General features: G+C 39.1%; 1 protein-coding gene across 1 annotated transcript; it reads right to left on the minus strand.

Annotated features, from left to right (window-relative positions):
• Nucleotides 1–2087: 2087 nt before the first annotated feature.
• Nucleotides 2088–9851, minus strand: LOC110885117 (ribulose-phosphate 3-epimerase, cytoplasmic isoform). The gene is made up of 8 exons (XM_022132817.2): nucleotides 9572–9851; nucleotides 9458–9462; nucleotides 9317–9379; nucleotides 8160–8266; nucleotides 7955–8052; nucleotides 6814–6906; nucleotides 6682–6723; nucleotides 2088–2456 (listed from the first exon to the last, which is right to left on the minus strand). The coding sequence occupies exons 1-8, from the start codon at nucleotides 9692–9694 to the stop codon at nucleotides 2301–2303; spliced, it is 687 nt and encodes a 228-aa protein (XP_021988509.1). The 5' UTR covers nucleotides 9695–9851; the 3' UTR covers nucleotides 2088–2300.
• Between the last annotated feature and the right edge of the window lie 12874 nt (nucleotides 9852–22725).

The following is a 22725-nucleotide window of genomic DNA, read 5'->3' on the forward strand; positions in this document are numbered from 1 at the left end:
GATCTATACACTGAACAATGGCAAGACTCTTACCAAACCGTTCCCTTAACCCCCGACCAGGTAGCCAACATACCTCCATATAGACCGTGGAGATATGAATGGTGAAAATCTTTTATTTTATTTAGACAGTAAAATAATGTAAAGACATCACGGACAAACGATAAGGAAGAATCACCTTCAACATACTAGTAATTAAAGTCACTAATACAAAACCAATTAAAAAGTGTAAAAGATTAAAAATAAAAAGTATTACACTAAACACTTGTCTTCACCAAGTAATGTAAGAGACTTAGGCAAACATGGCCTTTGATTGTCAAGAACTCTTACGATCAATCTTGGATCCCGAGACGACTCACACACTCTATGATAGACAATGGATGATGGTGGTGGATGATGGTGTTGTGATGGTGGTGGGTGGTGGGTGAAGTGTGAGAGAGGTGGTGTGCCAAGGGATGAGTTGCAAGAGCTACAAGCACTCCTATTTATAGGCTGAACAGAAGCTCGGGCACGGCCCCGTGTCCGCTGGACACGGCCCCGTGTCCATCCTCCTCTCTTTCTTCATTAAATGCAGTTTGTCTGCATTAGTTGACCACGCCCCCGTGTCCGCTGAGCACGACCCCGTGTGCAGAAGCATATCTGTACTATCAAGATTTGCCTGGATTCCGTGAATCTTATAGTTGACCACGGCCCCGTGCCTGCTGAGCACGGCCCCGTGGTGGGCGATGGAAGCTTCTACCACTTTGTCTTTTCTACTGACACTTGGGCACGCCCCCGTGAGTCTTCTGTCTTCTTGTTTTGCTTGGGAAGATGCTGTCGGGAGGTCAGGCATGCCACGTTTGTTCCTTTTCTTGTATTTATGTTAGATTTAGCTGTCTTTTTACTTGTTTTGTCAATTTAAGCTCATTTAATCTTGAAAATACAAAAGGAAGACAAAAGCACACTTTTTCCAACATTAGTACTAAAAAAGGGTTAGTTTTATGCCACAATTACATTAGTACTAAAAAAGGGTTAGTTTTATGCCACAATTGATGTAATTTATATGTTGCATTTTGTGCACATCATAGGCCCACTTACAAAACTTTTTTTATGATTTAGATTAGTTATTAGTCCATTGACATTAGATTTAAACTTTTAGTATGCCCAATACTCAATTTCGTTAAGGCCGACACGTTTTTTCGAGCTCGAACAATGTACATGAAATCTCAGGGCCGGCCATGCCCATATATACTATCTTTTGTATTTTGCTTTTCGATATCAGATGTCGGATAATCCGATTGTCCGAAATTTTAGAAATCCACATACGAATCTAAAATTTTGGATAAGGATTTTCAGATGTTTCGTATCTTGAATTTTTTAACACCCCTATACAAACCACAGACAAGTGAGTTTTATCCACAAGAAATCTAGCAAGTTGGTGGTTGTCAAGATATGCTATATATCTAAACAAATAAATATATACGTACCCATATTTTAGAATCCAAAATACAAATAAATAAATAAATTGTTTTTACTTTTTATTATTCAACATATTTAAGAAAAGTATTAAATTTTCGGATTATTTCAGGAACAGTCAGTTTCATTGTTTTTTTAGCACCACTCCACCTTATGATGAGAAGAAAATGTTTAAAAGAACGAAAACTTATGCTTCGTTTTAAGACCATGTGTAGTGGAAGACACAAATAATGTCTCCATCCTTGGGCGTTTTGCGCTATGTAGCAGTCCAGTCAGCAATGGGGGATTATGAGGCGTTTTTCGAAAATGGATATAGTGGGGATGTGTGCATTATGTTAAAAGAGGTGTAATAAAATTAAAAAAAAAAAACCTTCAAAAATTGTTATTGGCCAAACAAAAAGGGATGCATAGTCATTGGCCAACACAAAATGAACATGGCGTGAAAAAAAACGTCAAAACCTTTTTTTTTTTTGAGAAAAACGCTCATGGGGGCGCTTCGAAGGCGTTGTGGGGCGTTTTTTTGGGAAAAGACGCCCAACCCCCCCCCCCCCCACACCAACTACGGGTGGTCTAACCATATCATTTATGACAAACATATTAGGCTTAATTAGTTTTAAACAACTAACACTTGTGGGTTAGTAGCTAATAAACGAAGTTTTTGTTATTGATTGCTTGCAGATGATGCATCAGCCTTACATATACAAAACAATAGTAGTAAAATGAGGTGTGCATGTATGAAAGTGAATCATCATAAGCAACTGGATTATTCATCATGTTCTCAGGTATTAAGTGTACATAACACACGCGCTGCTGACGCAAACCATTCAGAAAGTTAACACGTACACGGTTCAACCAGTTACGCGCGCCTTGTTAACACTTGCTCTGAGTAAAGATATAACTTGAGCTGGCTCTTGAGCTCCAAAGACCGAACTGCCAGCAACAATGCAGTTTGCACCTGCAGCAGCTGCCATGTCGATTGTCGAAGGACCCAAACCACCATCTACCTGCATCCAAATATAAATAGAAAAGAAAAAAAATATGAGTGTTCTGTTTGACCTACTGATAGGAATCATATTCTAGTTCTAGTCTAAATTGTCATTTGTCTATTGTTAGAGGGGGTAACTGAAAATAATATAGTATAAGTATGAGTCAATAATTACTTGGGGAGGAGGATAGGAAAATACGTAGTTTGTTAGGCTTTGTTTACAGAGAGAGGGCGTAGCCCTGGGAACACTCCGGTGTTAGTTATCGAGTCTGTATCATCTTCTTCGTATCAATTTCCAGATCCGATTTCATCAACTGGTGTTCTTCCAAATTCCGATTCAATCATGGTGAATCAAACCTCACGATTTGATGCTCAGGATCAGAATTCTCGATTGGATGCTCATGAACAGCAAATTAAACAATTGCAATCTGATGTTATAGCGATAAAGGATTCTCTTAAAGCGCTGCATGATGATCGGTCTGATTCTAGAGAATTCCAAAAGTTCGTTTTCAATTGGATGCACCATCAGGATTCGAGGTCTACTTCCAGATCGACTTCACATCTTCCAGCTTCGTCTTCTGATTCATCGCTTCAATGTGTAATCGCTAAATTGGAGGAGATAGTCTCCAGATCTGAAGAACGCTGGTATGGCAAGGAACATCAATTTCAGGTCGGTCACTTAGACGAATCCGGACCTCCGATTTCTGATTCAGCTACAATAATATATGTTGAAGGTACATCTCCAATAACTTCTACAGAGTTTGATAGTAAAGCAAATGAAAAGATAATTGGTACAAATCATGATGATAGTGGTGTTTTGGAAATTAACAGTTCCGATGAGCATTTAAATGAGGTTATTAATTCCTCAAAATTTGAGTTATGTGACATTCTAAAGGGATCAAGTTCACCTCCTGATTATGGTGTGGATATGTCCAATCTAGGGTGAGCACCTACTAATACTCTCATTTCCGGTTCCATAAGATTTGCGACTCCGGCGGGTAATCCCCAATTTGGTGTGTTCGCGCCCTCACCAATCCCTAATAATCACCCGAGTCAAGACCGAATTGGTAGTCAATTGCTTGATGTTCAAACCTTTAGTGGAAACCGGGTTGGGACTTTGGTTGGCTCGACTATACCCGACCTCCTGCTTTTGCTTCGAAGCTGTTTGTTTTGGATGAGGATCCTAAACCACCTGACCCGTATACAAACCTTAAATCAGATTCGTTATGGAAACTGTTTCATGGTTGGTGCAAGACTGCAAGTCAGGTTGCTGCGGGTGTTGTTGGTTCATATCATTTGTGGGTAGTGCATGGGTAGGGTCGACCACCTGAAGACGCAACCAAGACGATCTCCACATTGGATTTGAAGTTAGTTAGCTGATTCCAGTCTTGAGGACAAGACTGTTTTGAAGAGGGAAGTAATGATATGAATCATATTCTAATTCTAGTCTAAATATATATACACATATAGAACCTATATAAATTTATATATATAATGTTAAGTTTATACTTTTTATGCATAGATTTGTAAGTTTAAAGACTAAATATAAACTAGTGAAGATAGAGGGGTTAAATATTTATATACACAAACTAATAATGTGTTTTTATGTAAAAAAATACAAGTTTAAAGGACTAAGTATAAACTAGTGAAAGATAGAGGGGTAAATATTGAAATACTTGAAACATTTAACCCTAAAAGTCACGCATTCTTCATCATCAGCCGCTTTCACCTTCATCTCGCTGTTCTACTGGTTTACAGCAGAAATTCCGGCAGAGGCGTCGGAATTGGCCGCCGGAGGTCGCTATACGGTCGATATGTGGTCGATAAGTGCCAACAGGTATGTTTTTTGCTGAAATCCAGATTTTTTTTATACAAAATTGGCCCAACCGAGATTCTCGCTGAGATGGCCGAGATGAATTATGCAGAAAATCGGCGCTATATCGGTGGTTCTCGGCGATATTATCGGTGACCGATATAAGGGCCGATATATGAAACCGATATTTGACTGGAGGTCCGATAACGATTATATCGGCGATATAGCACCGGGATCTCGGCCGAGTTAACTGCATAGCTATTGTTAGAGGGGGTAACTGAAAATAATATAGTACAAGTATGAGTCAGTAATTACTTGGGGAGGAGGATAGGAAAATACGTAGTTTGTTAGGCTCTGTTTACAGAGAGAGGGCGTAGCCCTGGGAACACTTCGGTGTTAGTTATCGAGTCTGTATCATCTTCTTCGTATCAATTTCAATTCCAATATATTGTGCTTTTCTCAATTTCAGTTGAATTGTTAGTAATCAGAATCAAACCCTAACACCTACAATGACCATGATGGTTTCTGATACATATTATAAAATAGAATCGGAAGATGAGAGTAGCATAGTTCAACCATTTTTCATAAACACATAGTTGTTAATGGCGAATAGCGACAAATAGCGATAAGGTACCTATATGCTACATAGCGAATAGCGATAAATAGCAGGCGGTTATTTTATAAATAGCGATACACTTAAAAAATTATAAAATATTTATATGTATAATATATCATAATACCCTGGTATATATGCTATTTTACAAGTATATTTAACAAAAACCTAAAATCTAGCTATTTTATAGCTATATTTAATTTCTATTTATATTAAAAAAATTAAGTGTCGCTATTCTCGCTATCCATAGCTACAACCCTAATAGCGACACTAGACCTATACGCTACGTAGTGCGCTATAGCGATCGCTACGGTCGCTATTGACAACTATGCATAAACATAATACAGGAACTACACAGTACACACTCAATAATTAGTACTAGTCTACTTTACGATGTGAGTCGTGAGTGTAGTCTGATATATATAAATTAACAACATTTCTTAATGACTATTGAATACTTGGCATAGTTGTTAATAGCGAATAGCAACAAGGGACCTATATGCTACGAAGCGAATAGCGACCGCTAATTTATAAATAGCGATACACTAAAAAAAATTGAAAAATTTTTATATGTATATTACATCAAAATACCCTTGTATATATGCTATTTTACATGCATATTTAACAAAAACCTATAAATCCAGCTATTTTATAGCTATATCTAATTGCTATTTACATAAAAAAAACTAATTGTCGTCATTCACGCTATTGGTCGCTGTGACCCAAATTTGGTCGCTTCGCTACATAGCGCGCTATAGCCGCTATTGACAACTATGATACTTGGTGTCTCAGTTGTGTTGGGTTGGCGGGTTGAAGGATTTCAAGTTAACGGGTTGAATAGGTAGAACCCAAACAAGACCCACATATTTATCCGTGTCAAAGACATCAACCTAACCCGTACACACGTAAAATTGCGTTGGGTTTCGGGTCAACCTGGGTAATGTTCATTTTTAAATGCGCGTAATACCTAGTGAATTAGTAACAATTTAAAGAATCAATTACTCTATAGATCAAATAAACCATTTTTGTAAATTGTAATCAATGTTAATTGTTCTTTTAGTTAGTTCTCTCATTCCCAATTAAGAAACTTGGTTTTAAATATTTAGCTTGAGTAGAGAATAGGGAAGTTGGGAGTAGCGACTAAAGTTAGTAAGTTACTGAAATCTAAATAGGAACGTTTATATGAACACGTTAACACTTTTTGAAAATTAAATTTCTCTAAAATCTAAATAGGAACGTTTATATGAACACGTTAACACTTTTTGAAAATTAAATTTCTCTAAAATCTAAATAGGAACGTTTATATGAACACGTTAACACTTTTTGAAAATTAAATTTCTCTAAAATCTAAATAGGAACTTTTATATGAACACTCAACTTTAACAGGTCAACGCGTTTAGTAATCAAATGAAACACAACCCGTTTAATGGAATTGGCGCCCGCAATATGACAAGATTCAAGGGTCATAAAACTTACATTCACATGATGTCTATTGATCTACATAAGTCGAATGAAGACCAAGAGACCTTTGGCCCAATGGCATTGATCATGGTAAACAAAAATTATGTTTTATGATTGTATGGTAAAAAAAAAAAATTGAGGTTACCCCTGATTTTTTTTCTAGATCCGCCACTGCATTGATGAATTCCTCTCAACCAAATGGTGAGGGTTCAAACCCTATTGTGCGTATTTAGATGGATTTTAGGTGGTATAGAATTAGGAAGTGTGTGTCACCGTTTATTACAAAAAAAACAAAAAAAAAAAAAACAAAAAAAAAAACAAACAAACATCATATGAAGTATGTATGAAATGACTAACCTCTATATCAAGTGTCGGATACTTTTCTCTCAGTGTGCGTACCTAACCACCAAATTGACAGATAACAAACACGAATTAAAAAAAAACTGACATTAAAATTTAGCAAACTGCTCGTAAATGTGTCTTATATACCTTATCCATCATATCTGGCATGAATTTCTGCCCACCAAATCCAGGTTCCACGGTCATAACAAGAACCATTTCAACAGGATTTTCCCCTTCAAGCTACAAATCACGTGAATAACAAAAACACAATAAATCACTACTTAAACACTCAAGACAGAGAACATGATTCTTCGTTTCTTTTACACTAACAATCTAGGTTTTAAAAAGCGTGTGGCGCTCCAATGCGTTTTGATCCCAAAAGCCAATACGCAAAGCACACTTATCAGTTATCATGGATGGCGTATGCAACGCATTTGTTATTAGAAAAATACTAAAATGACATTTTCCCTAGATATAGGGGTAACTTTGTAGAATAGTAACCAAGTTTTAAAAGTGTTCCAATTAGGTCACTCAAGTTTCAAAAGTGTTCCAATCAGGTCACTCAACATTCATTTTTCATTAAAATTAAGGGGTTTTCATCCATTTCATAGGTAACCGTGGTTATATGGATTTTTGTTTATTTTTTCCCTTTTATTTGATGCTAACGTCGAGTGATGACGTGGATTTTAACTTGTTTTTTTTAATTTTTAATGTAATTAAAGTGTTTTTAATTTTCTTATAAATATAATTTCATATATTAAAATAATCCGACCCCAGCATCTTATGCTCCATTTTTTCTTGACACATGGAAAAAACGACATGGCTCGATTTGAATTTTAAGTTATTTAATTGGGACAAAAACGATACGAGTGACCTAAATAGAACAGTTTTAAAAATTGGTTACTATTCTGTGACATTTTAATATTGTTAACTTTTAAACAATAAAATATAAGATATTTGCATCATCTATGGTAAGATTTGTTTAATCAATGGCCTAACTTCTTTTAATACTAAACTCATTGCTGAATCGATGGTCAGATTTGTTCAACCAATTGTCATATTTGTTCAGTCGATGGTCAGATTTGAAAAACTCAGACCCATTGCAATCGACGGTCTAATTTGTTCAAATATTGGTAAACTGCATACAGCCGAATATTTCGCATCAACTGCAGCGACGCATCATGTGATGCGTGCATTATGCGCTCCTGATGCGCGCATTTTAAAACCAATAACAATACATGCTACAACGACAAAATATATAAATAAATTATGAACAATAGTATGATACCAGGGGATACACTTCCTCAACCGCTGTTCCCGGCTTTAACGCCACACCAGGCCGCATACCCTTCGATTTGATTCGCTTAACAAGCTCTTGCCAATTATCTGCAACATAAACGTCATGTCCTCACCACATTTTGACTAAACTACGATACTAATCACCCTAAACAAATAGTGGGATGCAAAATTTGCAAACTTTAAAACAGACCCACCTTTCGACACCTCAACATGAAATGTAAAACCGGAAGCACCAGCTTTCCCTAACTGGTCAACATAATCAAGAGGATTTGTTACCATCAGGTGACAATCCAGATATGCCCTGTGTGAGATCAAATAAAACAGTTTACCAAAGTGCTTGCGGCCTAACAGTATCAAGTAGGGGTGTGCAAAACACTGAACTAACCGTGAAACTGAACCGATATAACCGAATCGTACCAAAAACCGATGGGTCGATTTTATGATTTTCTAAAAACCGACAATAGTAGGTCGCTTATGGTTAACAAGGTTTCCATACCCACCAAAACCGAGCCGATTGTATGTATTTGTAATATTACAGAATGTATGTACTTTTTTAATGCTATGTAACATATGCATGGTTTTAAAAAACATTAGGTGTGCGCCTCAAGGCACGCCTCGAGGTGAAACGGCCAAAAAACGAGTCTGAGGCGTGCCTCATGGTGTTTTTAATGTATATGCGCCTCAGAGGGGCTGAGGCGCTAAGAAAGCTGCGCCTCAGTTCCGCCTCAGGGGATTTTGATAGTTGTTTTTGATGTTTTTGACTTTTTATGTCAATTTCAAGCATTCCATGACTTTTTAAGTGTGTTTTTGATGATTTTGATGAATCTGATGATGAAATTAGTTAGTATTATTATTTTTATAATATATATAATTTTCATATTTATTTATTAATACCGCCTCGGCCTTACGCCTCGTGAGGCGAAGGGAAAACGCCTCGAAACTCGTTTCCGTTCTTTTAAACCTTGAATATATGTTGATATAGTTATATGTATAAATTTTGTAATAACAATTTATTCGATGGTCAAAAACTTTTAAGGCTCAAATAAGCCCAATTATATTGTTTTGAGCTATTTTTAGCTAGTCCCAAGTTCACAGTTAGCCAACCCATAACCGACTCGCTATAACCTTTAAAATCGCTTAACTAAAACCGCCATAACCGATCCGTTATAGTTATAATTATCCATTAACCAACATATGGGTTACGGTTATGGTTTTGAGACAAAACCGACCCATGCACTCCCCTAGTATCAAGGTATGTTTAAAAAAAATGATAATAAATAAAAAAAAAAACACTGTTTTTGATGAAGAAGCAATGAAGCTAAAAATCAAAACTTGAACATCAAGAACTTACTTTGTGTGCTTTCTCAAACTCTCAATAACTGGAGCACCAATAGTTAGATTTGGGACAAAATGGCTGCAGAAAAAAATAAACCAAAATTAAAAACCAGAAAAGTTACAAATTAACAACAATCTAGTTGAATCTGGAACACACCCATCCTGCAAAATAACATTAACTGATCAGGGGCAAGTGGGAAAAATCGAAGAAACAAAGTGTAATCGAAGTTGATTGGAGATTGTGTTGAGTTGTGTTGTGATGTTTAAGTACCATGATGTCCATGTGAAGCCAATCAGCACCGAAGTTGACCATTCGCTCAGCCTCGGATGCAAGATTAGCGAAGTCTGATGATAGCATCGAAGGTGCGATCTTTGGTTCAACTTGTGTCGCCATTTTGTGAAAAGGGGAGAATGGAGGAGGAGGTGAAATTGGATTTGGGGGTGCAAACCCTATGAATAAGAAGTCTTGTTTTGGTTGGTGGGTTATTATCTTTTGTTCTTTCTTTCAAAACCATCAGATCTTTTCAAAACCGCATCGAACCTGGTTCAGTACTTCAGTGGTTGAATTAGATTTAAGAATCGAATAGGGTTATACGTGGCAGAGATGCAAACGACCAAGTACGAGCTCGAGCTTGATTAACTTATGAGAGTTCGAGCTTAAGTTCGGAACGTTTATTATCTATTAATATATTGAACAAAATAATATAAATGATAGACTGTAGGACATGGGTCACGATTTTATTAACAAAATTAATAAAAATAATAATAAAGATACTCTCTTTATACATTTGGGAAATTTGTAATACATGAAACGTGTACAAATCCAAACGAAAATTAAACATGAAATACAACATATGTAAATAAACTGATTCAAACCGTATTATTTGACAAGAGCTTGAATATGGTTTTTCTTGTATGAGTTCCGCTTCATCTTTTTTTACGAGAACTTGAACCACGTCTCCTTGTGCGATCCTTCTTGGCTACAATAAAGAACAAATTGATGTTGACGGTTGTGGTTGAGGCACATGTTCAACACGCTTCCCTTAAAACAGATTTCGTTGCTCCACTAAAGACGATGCGTCTGCTTCCTAGGGTACAACAGCCGAAGCAGTCTGTACTGCCGGAAATGGCCACGCCCCCGAGGTTACACCGGATAAAATTATAGTGTTAGAAGTTGTGGAAAAATAAGCATACGAAAATGATGGAATCAAGTAGAGAAAACTTATCTCTCTAAGTACCCAACACATGGGCCTTCACGTATCTCCAAGAACTCTTCTAATTTTTCTTCTAAAATTCCACTTGCAATTCTCTACTTATAATTAGCTTCATCAAGTTAAGCACATAACCTACTTTGCATACAAGAGATATGAGGTAGAGAAGAGTCTCACTTTATTAGAGACATAAACACTAATAAATTGACGTAAAAACTCAACTTAAGAGTTTACCACCCATACGAAGAGTCTAGTAAATAATTATAATTTTACTAAATTAATATCCATTCACACCATCTAAATTTCCAACAATCCCCCACATGAATGGGGATTGATCGAAACACATAAAATTTCCAATGCAACCTCTATAGTTGAGTATTGCAGGATAGGTAGTTATTAGCTTTGAACCTTCCTTTGTGAAGCATACTTAATCTCCTAGCGGTTTGTAGACGCAGTATCCTTGAACAAACCCCCATTTGTGTAGACGACAATACACTTCACACAATACTCTCCTTAGCCAGGTCACCCCCTCATAGTCGTGTCCAATAATGGTCGTGGAACACTTTCCTGGTTCTGCGAGAGCTCTAGGAACTATGCCCCCAATTCCATTCGAAGCGAACCCACTTCTCTCTAACATAGGTGATTCTCCTTAAATCATTAAAAGCATCATGGTTACCATGATTACCCAAAATCATTTACCACATAATATGTTGAGCCTCACAGTTTGTCACTGAATTTCATAGGAATAAACTAGGATGTATTTGAACACCCTATTATAGTTTAGGGAGTATATATATGTCACACCCCAACCGATGGCGAAAACATCGGAGTGAGACGAAAACGAGATTGCTCATTGCAACGTAACACTAAAAGCGACAATAATTTAGGATAACTGATTTCATTGCATAAAACTTATCATGTTACAATACATAGAATTTCAAAATACATCATGTTCAAATACAACGAAAGAATTACAACAAAACAGGGTACAAAACTGATACAACAAATTAGAACCTAAGATTTCTATGTGTGTATCTAAAGCATCAATGCTACTCCCAGATTAATATCATCAGCATCATCATGCAACATGTTAAAAGTACAGTTCAACACACAAGGCATTGGCGAGTATACAAGTTTTCAATACATAGCATAATAATAAGTTTTAAACGAATCCACATGGCAAGCTAGTTATTCAAGATCAACAATAAACTAGCATGTGCAAAACAAGTCAACCCAAAGTTTAACGCATAAAGATATCTTAACATAACCCAATGTTCACAGACGGTGCGTTACTCCTATAGCGATATACATGTTAAGGGTAGGCTCGTACGAAGTTAATGACAAGTTCAACACAAAACGTACAAACCCAAATTAAAGTATCAAGTCTAACCTATGCATGCATGTATAAGGATTGTTTGTGTATTTTGCATAAAAGTTTAAGTGTAAAGTGTAAGTTTATATGATAACACATTGCACCCTAAAGTGTGTAAAGGAAAAACGGGGGGGGGGGATTCGAGTATACTCACAGTTTTGCTAATTCTTCAATAGAATTCTTGTGAGCGTAATTTTGGCAGGAGTTGACGAACGTAGTACAGGAACACCGAGGTTACCATACAGGGCAAACAAAGGTGTGAGTTGGAGTTGGAGGATTAAGGTTACAGAATTTTAAATACTTAGTATGATAGGAAAATAATAAGTAAAGTAACAGTTGGTGTATTCTGGTTATCAGTGATTGATGACACGACATTTGAATATCGATAACAGAAATACGAACAGTTCGTAGGAGGCTGTCTGGGGCGGATGTGCCATCTGTGCGAGTGGGACTGTTTTCGGACATAGCCTCATTTTGAATGTTTTAACTATTAATCAGTTAAGTTCGCATTTTCTATTACGGTTATTAGTTATAGCATGAGTATATTATTAGTCTAATATTAGCAGGAATCTCATAGAAGTCATGCATGGAGGTTGTTTAACCTCATTATATATAACCAAAGCACAAATCAGTTAAACTGATCGGTTGGTCATGATTACAGAAAGAAATACAAAATGTAAACACTAACATTGATGTTCTAGAATTAACTATATGAGATATAGCAATCTGGAAACCAGTTGTGTAACAACCCGCGTTCTGGAAGTCAAAGTCAAAGTCAAAGGAAGAAAAGATTGCCAATTACGATCTGTCACTCCTTGCTTAACTATTGATTGTACACCTTGACTTGTAATCGAATTCTTTTAATTTGTGTACATTAGTTGTATTATGTGGAGTATCTATAATAATCGCAGTTTAATCGATATTAATCGCTAATCTATTTATCACGAAACGCATCGCATCACAATCGCATTCGCAACTTGAACTATAGGTTCTGTATATTGTTTTACGTGTATGTGTTATTTATGTGTAGTGGTGCATGTTTATATTATGTTTGTGGTGATTAATCGAAAACGCAATCGCAACTCTATCGCAACGCAAACTCATCGCGAACTGGAAAACGCAAGGTTAATTATGTTATTGTATGTTAGTTATGTTATTTGCGTAACTATTATTTAATCTATTGCATCGCTTAATCGGCACTCGCTTAAACGCATCGCAACACTCAACGAACGAAACGAAACATCGAAACCCAACTCGCGGCAACCCTTCGATCGAATGACCATTCGATCAAATGACCATCTGATCGGATGGCCATCCGATTGGGTTGCCATCCGATCTGTTACACTGCATCGCCTTTCCTCTTTTGGTCACCTATAAATAGCCCTGTCACATCATGGACAGTGTTGTGACAGCTCTCTCTCCGACCCTTCGACTTCTCAGGCCATTTTCTCTCAATTCCTCGCGATTCTTGTAAGTTTTCAACTCAAATCTTGTACATCTATCATCTACACACACGTTTTCATCATTTTCACCTTTGAATCTTAACATTTCACCGTGAAATCGGCTAATTTGAGGTGTTCTAGGATGATGTCATCATGGGGTTCTTATGAACTTCAAGATTTGGCCTCATTCCACCAAGAACAACTCAGATCTAAGAGATTTCCACATGTTTTAACACTGATTTCACCTAAATCTAAACATTTTCAAGATTTAAAAGAAGAGTAAACTGCCATTTTGGTCCTTGAGGTTTGGTCACTTTTGCCACTTTAGTCCAAATTTGAAACCTTTTACATCTGGGTCCCTGTGGTTTTACTTTTATTGCCATTTTGGTCCAAAAAATGAAGTTAGCTCAGATTTCTCTAAAAAAATCCTGATTTTTGTCTTTTTCCTCAGGAGTAAAATAGTCATTTTTTTATTTTTTATTTTATTTAAACACCCATTGTCTCTCACACTCTAAACACCCATTGTCTCTCTTCTCTCTCTTAAATTAGCAGGGATCGTCCCATTTACCCCTGCCTACCTACGAACCACCACACCACGACCACCCTCCTCCTCCCTCTCACTATCGTCTTCTCCGGCGAGGTTCTTCGGTAACACCACGCATTCACCTCTACCTTCACACTTAGCACTTCGGAGAGAGAGAGAGAGAGAGAGAGAGAGAGAGATAGAGAGAGAGAGTAAGGGAGAGAGGGAGTTAGTGAGAGAGAGAGAGAGACGAGGAATTCCGGTTATTATGTTCTTGATTTCCCAATTTGCTGCTTGTTCTTGATTTCCTCTGTTTTCATCTTGTTCTATCGGATCTGTAAACCGCAGCTCAACCTCACTTATACAATTATGAATCTTTAATCATGTATGTTTCTTCATCTCTAATTTGTAATACCCTTTTACTGGATTCTTGATTTGTTGATTATGTTTTCCGTAAATTTGTTAGAAACCTAGAAATGCAAAACAGAGTGTTTTTAACTTTTTTTTGAGAAATTTGTTGTCAATTTAGGGTTATTTCAGAAATTTCGAATTGATTATTGTTAATAAAGTTTTGGGTAATTTTGGGTTGACGTCAAAATGTTGAATTGATTGGTGTTAAAATCATGATTCAGATCTTGTTGCTCTGTTATTGGGGCAGTTTTAAGGTTTGATTTTAGTGTAATTTGATTTTTAATTGCAGATTGATTTGAATGGATTCACTTGTTGATGGAGTCAGTTCTTTGTCAATTAGCCATAACTCTTTGTGGCTTGATTGTTAATAATTTTGATAGTTCAGTTCTGAAATCAGGGTGAAGGGGAGTTTCGAGGGTGGAGATTGATGGTGGAGGTGGAGATAGATGGTGGCGGTGGTGGAGATTGATGGTGGTGGAGGTGGAGATGGAGATGGATGGTGGTTGTTTTGTTATGCAGAAGAGATCTAGAGAGAAAGAGGTAGAAGAAGTGGGGTATTTATTTTTTTAAAAAATAAAAAATAAAAATATGACCATTTTACCCTTAAGGCAAAGGACAAAAATCAGGATTTTTTGGAGAAATCTGAGTTGACTTCATTTTTGGACCAAAATGGCAATAAAAGTGAAACCATGGGGATCCAGATGTAAAAAGTTTCAAATTTGGACTAAAGTGGCAAAAGTGACTAAACCTCAGGGACTAAAATGGCAGTTTACTCTTTAAAAGAATGAGAAGATGTTTCATAACTTTCTTTCAACTCTTTTACACTCTTGCACTTAAAACCGATAGAATCGGAGCTCATTCAGGCCTTCCACTCTTCTCTAGTGATGTGTTGGTCTGAGATCTGATTCCTATCAACGAGATAACCAACTTAGCGGGTTGAACATGAACAACTGTCACGAACAGTTAACTAATCGGGCTGGGGTGATTCCCATCCAATCGGGTAATTTGGGCTTGGTGGGGTTTCTGTCGTTTAACACGTTGTCATACCATCTCGGTCAAACCGCAAACTTTCAGACTTAACAAATTTTCCAAGTTTCAAAACGATCAAGTCACCAAATGGACTGCCGTCTGATTGGATTGCCATCCGATCGAATGACAATCTGATCGGATGACATTTGGTCTTCAACACTTAAACACTTTTACAACTTTTCAAAGATCATCAGTTTCTAGCGGATTGTCATCCGATCGGACGACCATCCGATCGAATGACCATCTTGCTGTGAACGTGTTCTCTTGTGAAATGTCTCACTGGACGGATCGCCATCCGATCGAACGACCATCCGATCGGATGACCGTTCGGTCGAACGACCTGAAAGGTAGAGATACTTCTCTGTTTTCAAAATGCTACAACGAAAACTTCAAAGCCATCATACACAAACACATCCATCCCAAACGAGTGGCAATCCGACCAAATGGACATCCGACTGTGTTTATTTTAAACACGATCTGTGAGTATACTCGAACCCTTTTTGCTTTACGCACTTTTGGGTGTTACATACGTTACTTATTCAAATCACAATCGACACACAACGCAAACACTATTATACGCCGACCTTTACTGCATGTTATACGTGTTATTCGATGAATGCTTGTATGTTATGTTTACACAGTGATTGTTGCCTGACACCTTAGCAACGATAGTACTATAGTTTGGACTCAGCACCTGTCGTGGACAAGGTTTGTTAAGGGCTTTACTTCACATGTCCCAGTGGGGATATGTGTTGCGCATTCTACAACTCGCAGTCACGTCTGTGCATATTTCATTGTCGATAACCTACTAGCTTCACTTTGCTACATGTTACGTGCTGGTTATGCGTAAAACGATTTCGCTATCTATTATATTATTAAACTTGTATGCTCACCTTTAGACTATGTGTATTGACCTCTACATTAACGTATGTGACAGGTGTTTAAGATGCTTAGGGTGTTGTGCTTGCTATCTTTTGTGGAATCCAGATAGGATGAGTCTAGAAACCAAACAAACAATTAATATTTTATGAGTTGTCGGAACAGCTTTTATTTGTCTTTGAGAATTATGGTCTGTAATAACTGTATTACTTATTATGTCATGGTATGGGACGTGATGTTTAAATAATTGGTAATCGTAGTTGTTATGGAATCTCTTGGACAATCTGTTTCGCTCACTGCCTCACCCCAATGTTTCCGCCATCGGTTGGGGTGTGACAGATTGGTATCAGAGCCATAACTATAGGGAATTAGGCAAGACTCGACCTAGTCCGGGTCGATGTCTTAGAAACGACCTAGTCTATAGTCTAAGTACCAACTGACCGCCTTGTGAGAACCCGGTTGGGGTTCCACACGAGCCTATTTCTGTTATTCGATCTACCCGTAACCATACTATACTCTATCACTCTGCCTTTCCTAAGGCAGGCACACTGCACTATTTTCGAAAATGAACAAGTGAATAGATCGAGACTAGGTGTGAATACCGCAAACTCTCGATTGGATCGTTTGTTCGACGCGCATTTTTATTATAAACACGAGAATTCGCATTGAATCTGGAGTGAAATACGTACTTCGACGCAGTATTCTCTCTCAATCTCATGATTCTATCACACAAACAGGAGCGTAGTCACGAAGTTAGGGGTGAAACCCGAATCTTGACGACTCGTTCCGTTCTCTATTTTGGTTTTTACAAAACTCTCACCAAAGTCTCGATGGATTCCAATGACTCGAGTCGCGTGAATAACCGAAAGGATGCGTGCCATTCACCGCATGCCGGTGATAGAGCACAGTCTATTAGGCCAAAACGTGTACTCGAAGTCTTTGAGAATAGTCGAATCATTTTGGGTAATCGATGTCTATCAAGCCGAGACAATCTATTTTCGATTTCAAGATCGCAATCGCTGATTTTATGTGTTTTGATTCTGAGCCCACAGCCACTGACTCTGTATTTTATTGCTTTTATGTAAACTTTTTATGTGGTTTTATATGTTATGTTTTTTGATTTTGGTGATTTATACGCTTTTCGCTTTGATCAACACGCACAACTCGCACTACACATCTATCTCAATACGCTAACAAATCGCTGCTACTCTGTGAATGATCGCATGCTATGTTACTCGCTTATGCTATGCTACTCGCTATGCTACTCGCTGTGTTACTCGCTAATCGCAATCGCTACTCTCGAACGCGCGAACCTTGAATGATAGGTGAATACGTGCAATATATGTAGGTGAATATGTCACGGCCCCCGTACCCGGTTTGACCCGGTCCAGGAGCCGCGGGACAGAAAATCCCGTGATATTTATTTTTATAGCGGAAGTCTTAACAGGATCGTTTTAAACTGAAAATGTTGCCCGAGTATTATTTATTTACATTTCAGGATAAACCCCGTAAATATCATAATTTCATTATTTTACAAACATGTTTATTTATTTATTTGAGCCACCACTTCAAGCTTGTTAGTGCTCCGTAGCACTTGTACTTAATTCAGTAGGTCACCTGAAACATGTTGTAAAAAGGTTTTGTCAGCGGGGAAATACTGAGTGAATCATTCATTTTGATAAAAATGACACATAGTTATAAATTACAGCATAAGAGCGATTACTATGGCAGTATCTTAATTAATATCTGGTCTTGCCACCCGTGTGACGATGGTCATACCACTATTGGGTCCAGTCACCCAATTAGTGATGTTTTGTCACTGTTAGGTCTTATTAGCCTAACCCATGTTAGGGCTTATTGCCTAACTGTGAGAAATTAGTAATGTGCACAATACCCCACTAACCAGCGGTCAAGATAACCATGACTTAATCCCTGTAATTATAACGTTTTGAAAATACTTTGAGGTATTGTAAAACAGTTTGAGAAAAAGAGAATGACTCGCCTTGCAGATTTAACGGGCAAAGTATAAGCCTACTGATTAGCCTTGATTAAACCTAATTTGATAATAATGCACACACAATAGGTTAGTAACTTAATACAGCAGTTACGTCAATTCACGAGATCAAACCCTCACAATGATTAACAAGTGCAATACTTAATAATTCAATCGGATTCACAACGAATAACAGAGCATAGTCCGAATTCGAACAGCACTCAAATATTCAAGTCGAAATCACGACGAATAATCAAAGTATCAGCTCAATTTGAGCAGCACTCAGACAATCGTTGGATAGTTATAATCGATCGGACGTTGAATCGTAATAGCGATCGAGTTATTACCCTGATTGCGGCAGCACTTCGTGATCGTATGTGTGTTTATTGTAGTGTTTCTGCCTTAATTTGACGCACACAGAGTATTTGGACGTCGTTTTAACTTCCCAGATCGAGTCCCAAGGTCGGCTATTTATAGCCAAAATTTGGCCTTGCTTACGGACCGTAAGCCTGATCCCTTACCGTCCGTAAGGGATACCTAAATGTCATAGACTTGCCATGCACGGGACTAGGCTTGCTGATTCAGAATTTTGGCCAATCAGCCTTCAACGACGTTTTTTGTAGATAATTATTCAACTAGGTTTTGCCCCCCCTTGAGTTTTAGGGGTCCTGATCCTAATTCCGATTGTTCTGAAAATTTTAGGGCTAATGCAGAATTACTTGGGTGTCTTAATTAGGGTTTTCTTATTGACTAATTATCGTCCTAATTATTGGTTTTAGTGACAGTTGTTACAGAATACATGCAAAATATAGTGTGCCTTACTTGCTTCTATGCTCTATGTGCTTATGTGTTTCTGTGGTTATGTGCTTACGTGACTATGTGCCGATGTGTTTGGATGTGTTCCTGAGCTTTATTTAGTAGTAGTACGTGTGAGGAGAGATTCGATTATATGGTGTTTGAGTCCTATGGCGATGTTTGTTGCAGACAATGTCGTCATTTGGATCCCGTCGCTCTCGCGCTGCACGCCGCAATCATGAGGACAAACGCATCGCTGCCCTCGTCGCTAAGCAGATGGCGAAAGTTATCCCTCAAATCGTCAGTGAGCTGAATGAGAATACCAGTAAGTCCTCTGAGGAATCAAGGACTGACTCGCCTAAGGGTACTTTCAGCTTTAAGCAGTTCAAGGCCTGCGACCCAAAAGACTTTACGGGCGAAGACGGACCAACCACGATGTTTCAATGGTTCGATTCAATCGAAGTGAATCTCCGTCAGAGCAGATGTCCTGAACACCTATGAGCTGTCAACGCAACCGGCGTCTTCCAGTCCAGGGCTCTGGAATGGTGGACAACTGAAAGGAATAAACGTGGGAATGATGCAGCCTTTGGGCTCACTTGGGAGGAGTTGAAAGACCTCATGATAAAGGAATTTTGCCCACCTCACGAGCTCCAAAAGTTGGAGAATGAGTTCTGGCATATCAAGCAAGACGGTGGCGATAACGCTGGTCTAACTGCCCGCTTTAAGCAGCTGAGTATCATTGTCCGGGCCAGGTGGCAACACCTGATATGACGATCAAGAAGTATATCCGTGCTTTACCGGATTGTGTTGCTGACTTTGTGCAAGCCGCGAAGACAACAACAATTGAAGAAACCTACCTACTCACCGCAGAGATAAACGATAAGCGAGTTCTTGTTGGGTACTTCAATAACACTCCGAAGAGTCTTAATCAAGCAACCGCCGCTCCCACCGCTGAAACCACTGCACCGCAAGCTTCAAAGTCCTCCCGCCGCAAGAGAAAGAACAACAACAGTAGCAAGAATTGCGCTATCACAGCCGCTGCTCCGCTCCAAGCTATTCCAGCTCAACCTCAACCTCAAAACCGCCAAGTAGCGGCACCGGTGACTAATGCACCGCTGGCTAAGCGTGCATATACTGGTCCTCACCCGGCTTGCCCTACTTGTACCTATCATCATCCCGTGGGGATTGCTTGCAGATTCTGTGTTCACTGCAACATGTACGGCCACTTTACTACTAACTGCCGTACTGGTCCACGTCAAGCTCCAGCTCAAGCTCAAGGTCAAGCTCCTGCACCACAAGCTCTCCTTCCTGCTCCCCAGGGCCAACAAGCATCTCCTACACCCACGATCCATGCTAGAGCTTGCTTTGCATGTGGTGATCCCAACCACTTTGCAAACATGTGCCCCAACAGAGTGGTGAAACAAGAGCCACAACAGCAGCCTCAACATCAACAGCAGGAGCCTCAGCAGCAGCAGCCAGCAGCCCGCGGTTGTGCCTTCAACATCAACGCACGCCAGGCTCAAGCAGACAACAATGTGGTTAATGGTACGTTCCTCGTTAATGGTATATTTGCTTCGTGTTTATTTGATACTGGAGTCGATAACTATTTTGTGTCATTAGAATTCGAAAAGCTCCTTAATCGTAAGCGCGCCCATCTCCCTTCGACGTTCGATGTTGAAGTTGCCACTGGAAGAACCGTTACTGTCCATTCTATTCTTCGTGATTGTACTCTTGAACTTAACAATCACGTCTTTCCTATCGATCTTATCCCGATGCTGCTTGGTAGTTTTGATATCATAGTAGGCATGGATTTTCTTCATGAGAATCGTGCTGAAGTCGTTTGCTTTGATAAAATGAATCATTTCTCACTCACTAATGGTGATCAACTTTGTGTCTATGGTGAAGTCGCATCGAAGAATCTCAAGCTCATGTCGTGTGTCCAAGCGAGCAAGTATCTCCGCAAGGAATACAAAGCTTTCTTAGCACACATCGTAGTAGCGGAGGAAAAGGAAAAGAAGGCAATCGATAAGGTGCCTGTAGTTCGTGATTTTCCTAAGGTCTTTCCTGATGATTTACCTGATTTACACCCGAGTCGTGATATCGACTTTCGTATTGACCTCATTCCTGGAGCCAATCCTGTTGCTAAATCCCCTTATCGCCTCACTCCGTCCGAAATGTGCGAACTCTCGAGTCAGCTCTAGGAATTACTTGATAAAGGCTTCATTCGCCCTAGCACCTCTCCTTGGGGCGCACCAGTTCTTTTTGTCAAAAAGAAGGATGGGTCGTTCCGGATGTGCATCGACTATATGGAGTTGAATAAGCTGACTATCAAGAATCGCTATCCTCTGCCTCGAATCGATGATTTGTTTGATCAATTGCAAGGTGCTACGTGTTTCTCGAAGATTGATTTACGCTCAGGCTATCACTAGTTACGAATCCAGGAGGAAGATATACCGAAAACCGCTTTCCAAACCCGATACGGCCATTATGAATTCATCGTAATGCTCTTTGGTTTAACTAATGCACCTGCGGTTTTCATGGATTTGATGAATCGCGTGTGTAAACCATTTCTTGACCGTTTCATCATCGTGTTCATCGACGACATCCTTATTTATTCGAAGTCGAAAACCGAACACGCGCAGCATCTACGTTTGGTTCTCGAACTACTCCAATGGAATCGTCTCTATGCCAAGTTCTCCAAGTGTGAATTCTGGCTAGAGGAGGTTCAATTCCTCGGTTACATCGTCAATAGTCAAGGTATACACGTCGACCCCGCGAAGATCGAAGCTGTTAAGAGTTGGGTTACTCCAAAATCACCATCTGATGTTCGTTCGTTCCTCGGATTGGCGGGCTATTACCGTAGATTCATCGCTGTCTTTTCAAAAATCGTTGTCCCGCTTACTTCTTTGAGGCATAAAGACAAGCCTTTTGTTTGGGGAACCGAACAAGAGACTGCCTTTCAAACCCTCAAGTATATGCTCTGCAATGCTCCTATCCTCGCTCTACCCGACGGAAACGATGATTTCTTTGTCTATTGTGATGACTTGAACCTTGGTCTTGGTTGTGTTCTCATGCAACGGGACAAGGTTATCGCATACGTCTCTAGTCAGCTCAAGATCTACGAGAAGAACTATACAACCCACGACCTCGAGCTAGGCGCAGTTGTTTTTGCGTTGAAGATTTAGCGATACTACCTTTATGGAGTGCACGGTCTTCACCGACCATAAGAGCCTACAACACATCCTTAACCAAAAGGAACTGAATATGCGTCAACGCCAATGGGTTGAACTTCTCAACGATTACGACTGTGAGATTCGTTATCACCCTGGCAAAGCAAATGTTGTGGCCGACGCGCTAAGTAGACGAAGCTATTTGCATAACGTTCGTAATACTCACGCCCAACACGACCTTGAAGCTTTGATTCGTGACGCTCAGCGCGCCTGCTTCGTTGAAGATACCATACGAGAGGATATGAAAAAGTGTGGAGCTTATTCGCACTTTGTCACCAAATCGAACGCTATCTACTACTATCTAGATCACATCTGGATTCCAAGTCGCAATAACCTTCGAGATATATTGTTGACTGAAGCGCACAAGTCTCGATATTCCATTCATCCTGGTGCCGACAAGATGTACCATGACCTGCGTCTACGGTATTGGTGGCCTGGAATGAAGAAGGATATCACAATCTATGTTTCGAAGTGCCTGACTTGTTCGAAAGTCAAGGCCGAACAACAAAGACCCTCCGGCTTGCTTGTGCAACTCGAGAT

This window comes from Helianthus annuus, chromosome 10 (assembly GCF_002127325.2).
Source record: "Helianthus annuus cultivar XRQ/B chromosome 10, HanXRQr2.0-SUNRISE, whole genome shotgun sequence".
Lineage (NCBI taxonomy): Eukaryota > Viridiplantae > Streptophyta > Magnoliopsida > Asterales > Asteraceae > Helianthus > Helianthus annuus.

What these genes read in the sequence shown, in the direction of transcription:
- LOC110885117 (XM_022132817.2), bottom strand. Translation starts at nt 9,694, where the DNA reads ATGGCGACACAAGTTGAACCAAAGATCGCACCTTCGATGCTATCATCA. An exon ending in TCATGTTGAGGTGTCGAAAG is followed by an intron (nt 8,053 to 8,159) that starts GTGGGTCTGTTT and finishes TTTATGTTGCAG; the next exon opens with ATAATTGGCAAGAGCTTGTT. An exon ending in ATCCGACACTTGATATAGAG is followed by an intron (nt 2,457 to 6,681) that starts GTTAGTCATTTC and finishes ATTTGGATGCAG; the next exon opens with GTAGATGGTGGTTTGGGTCC.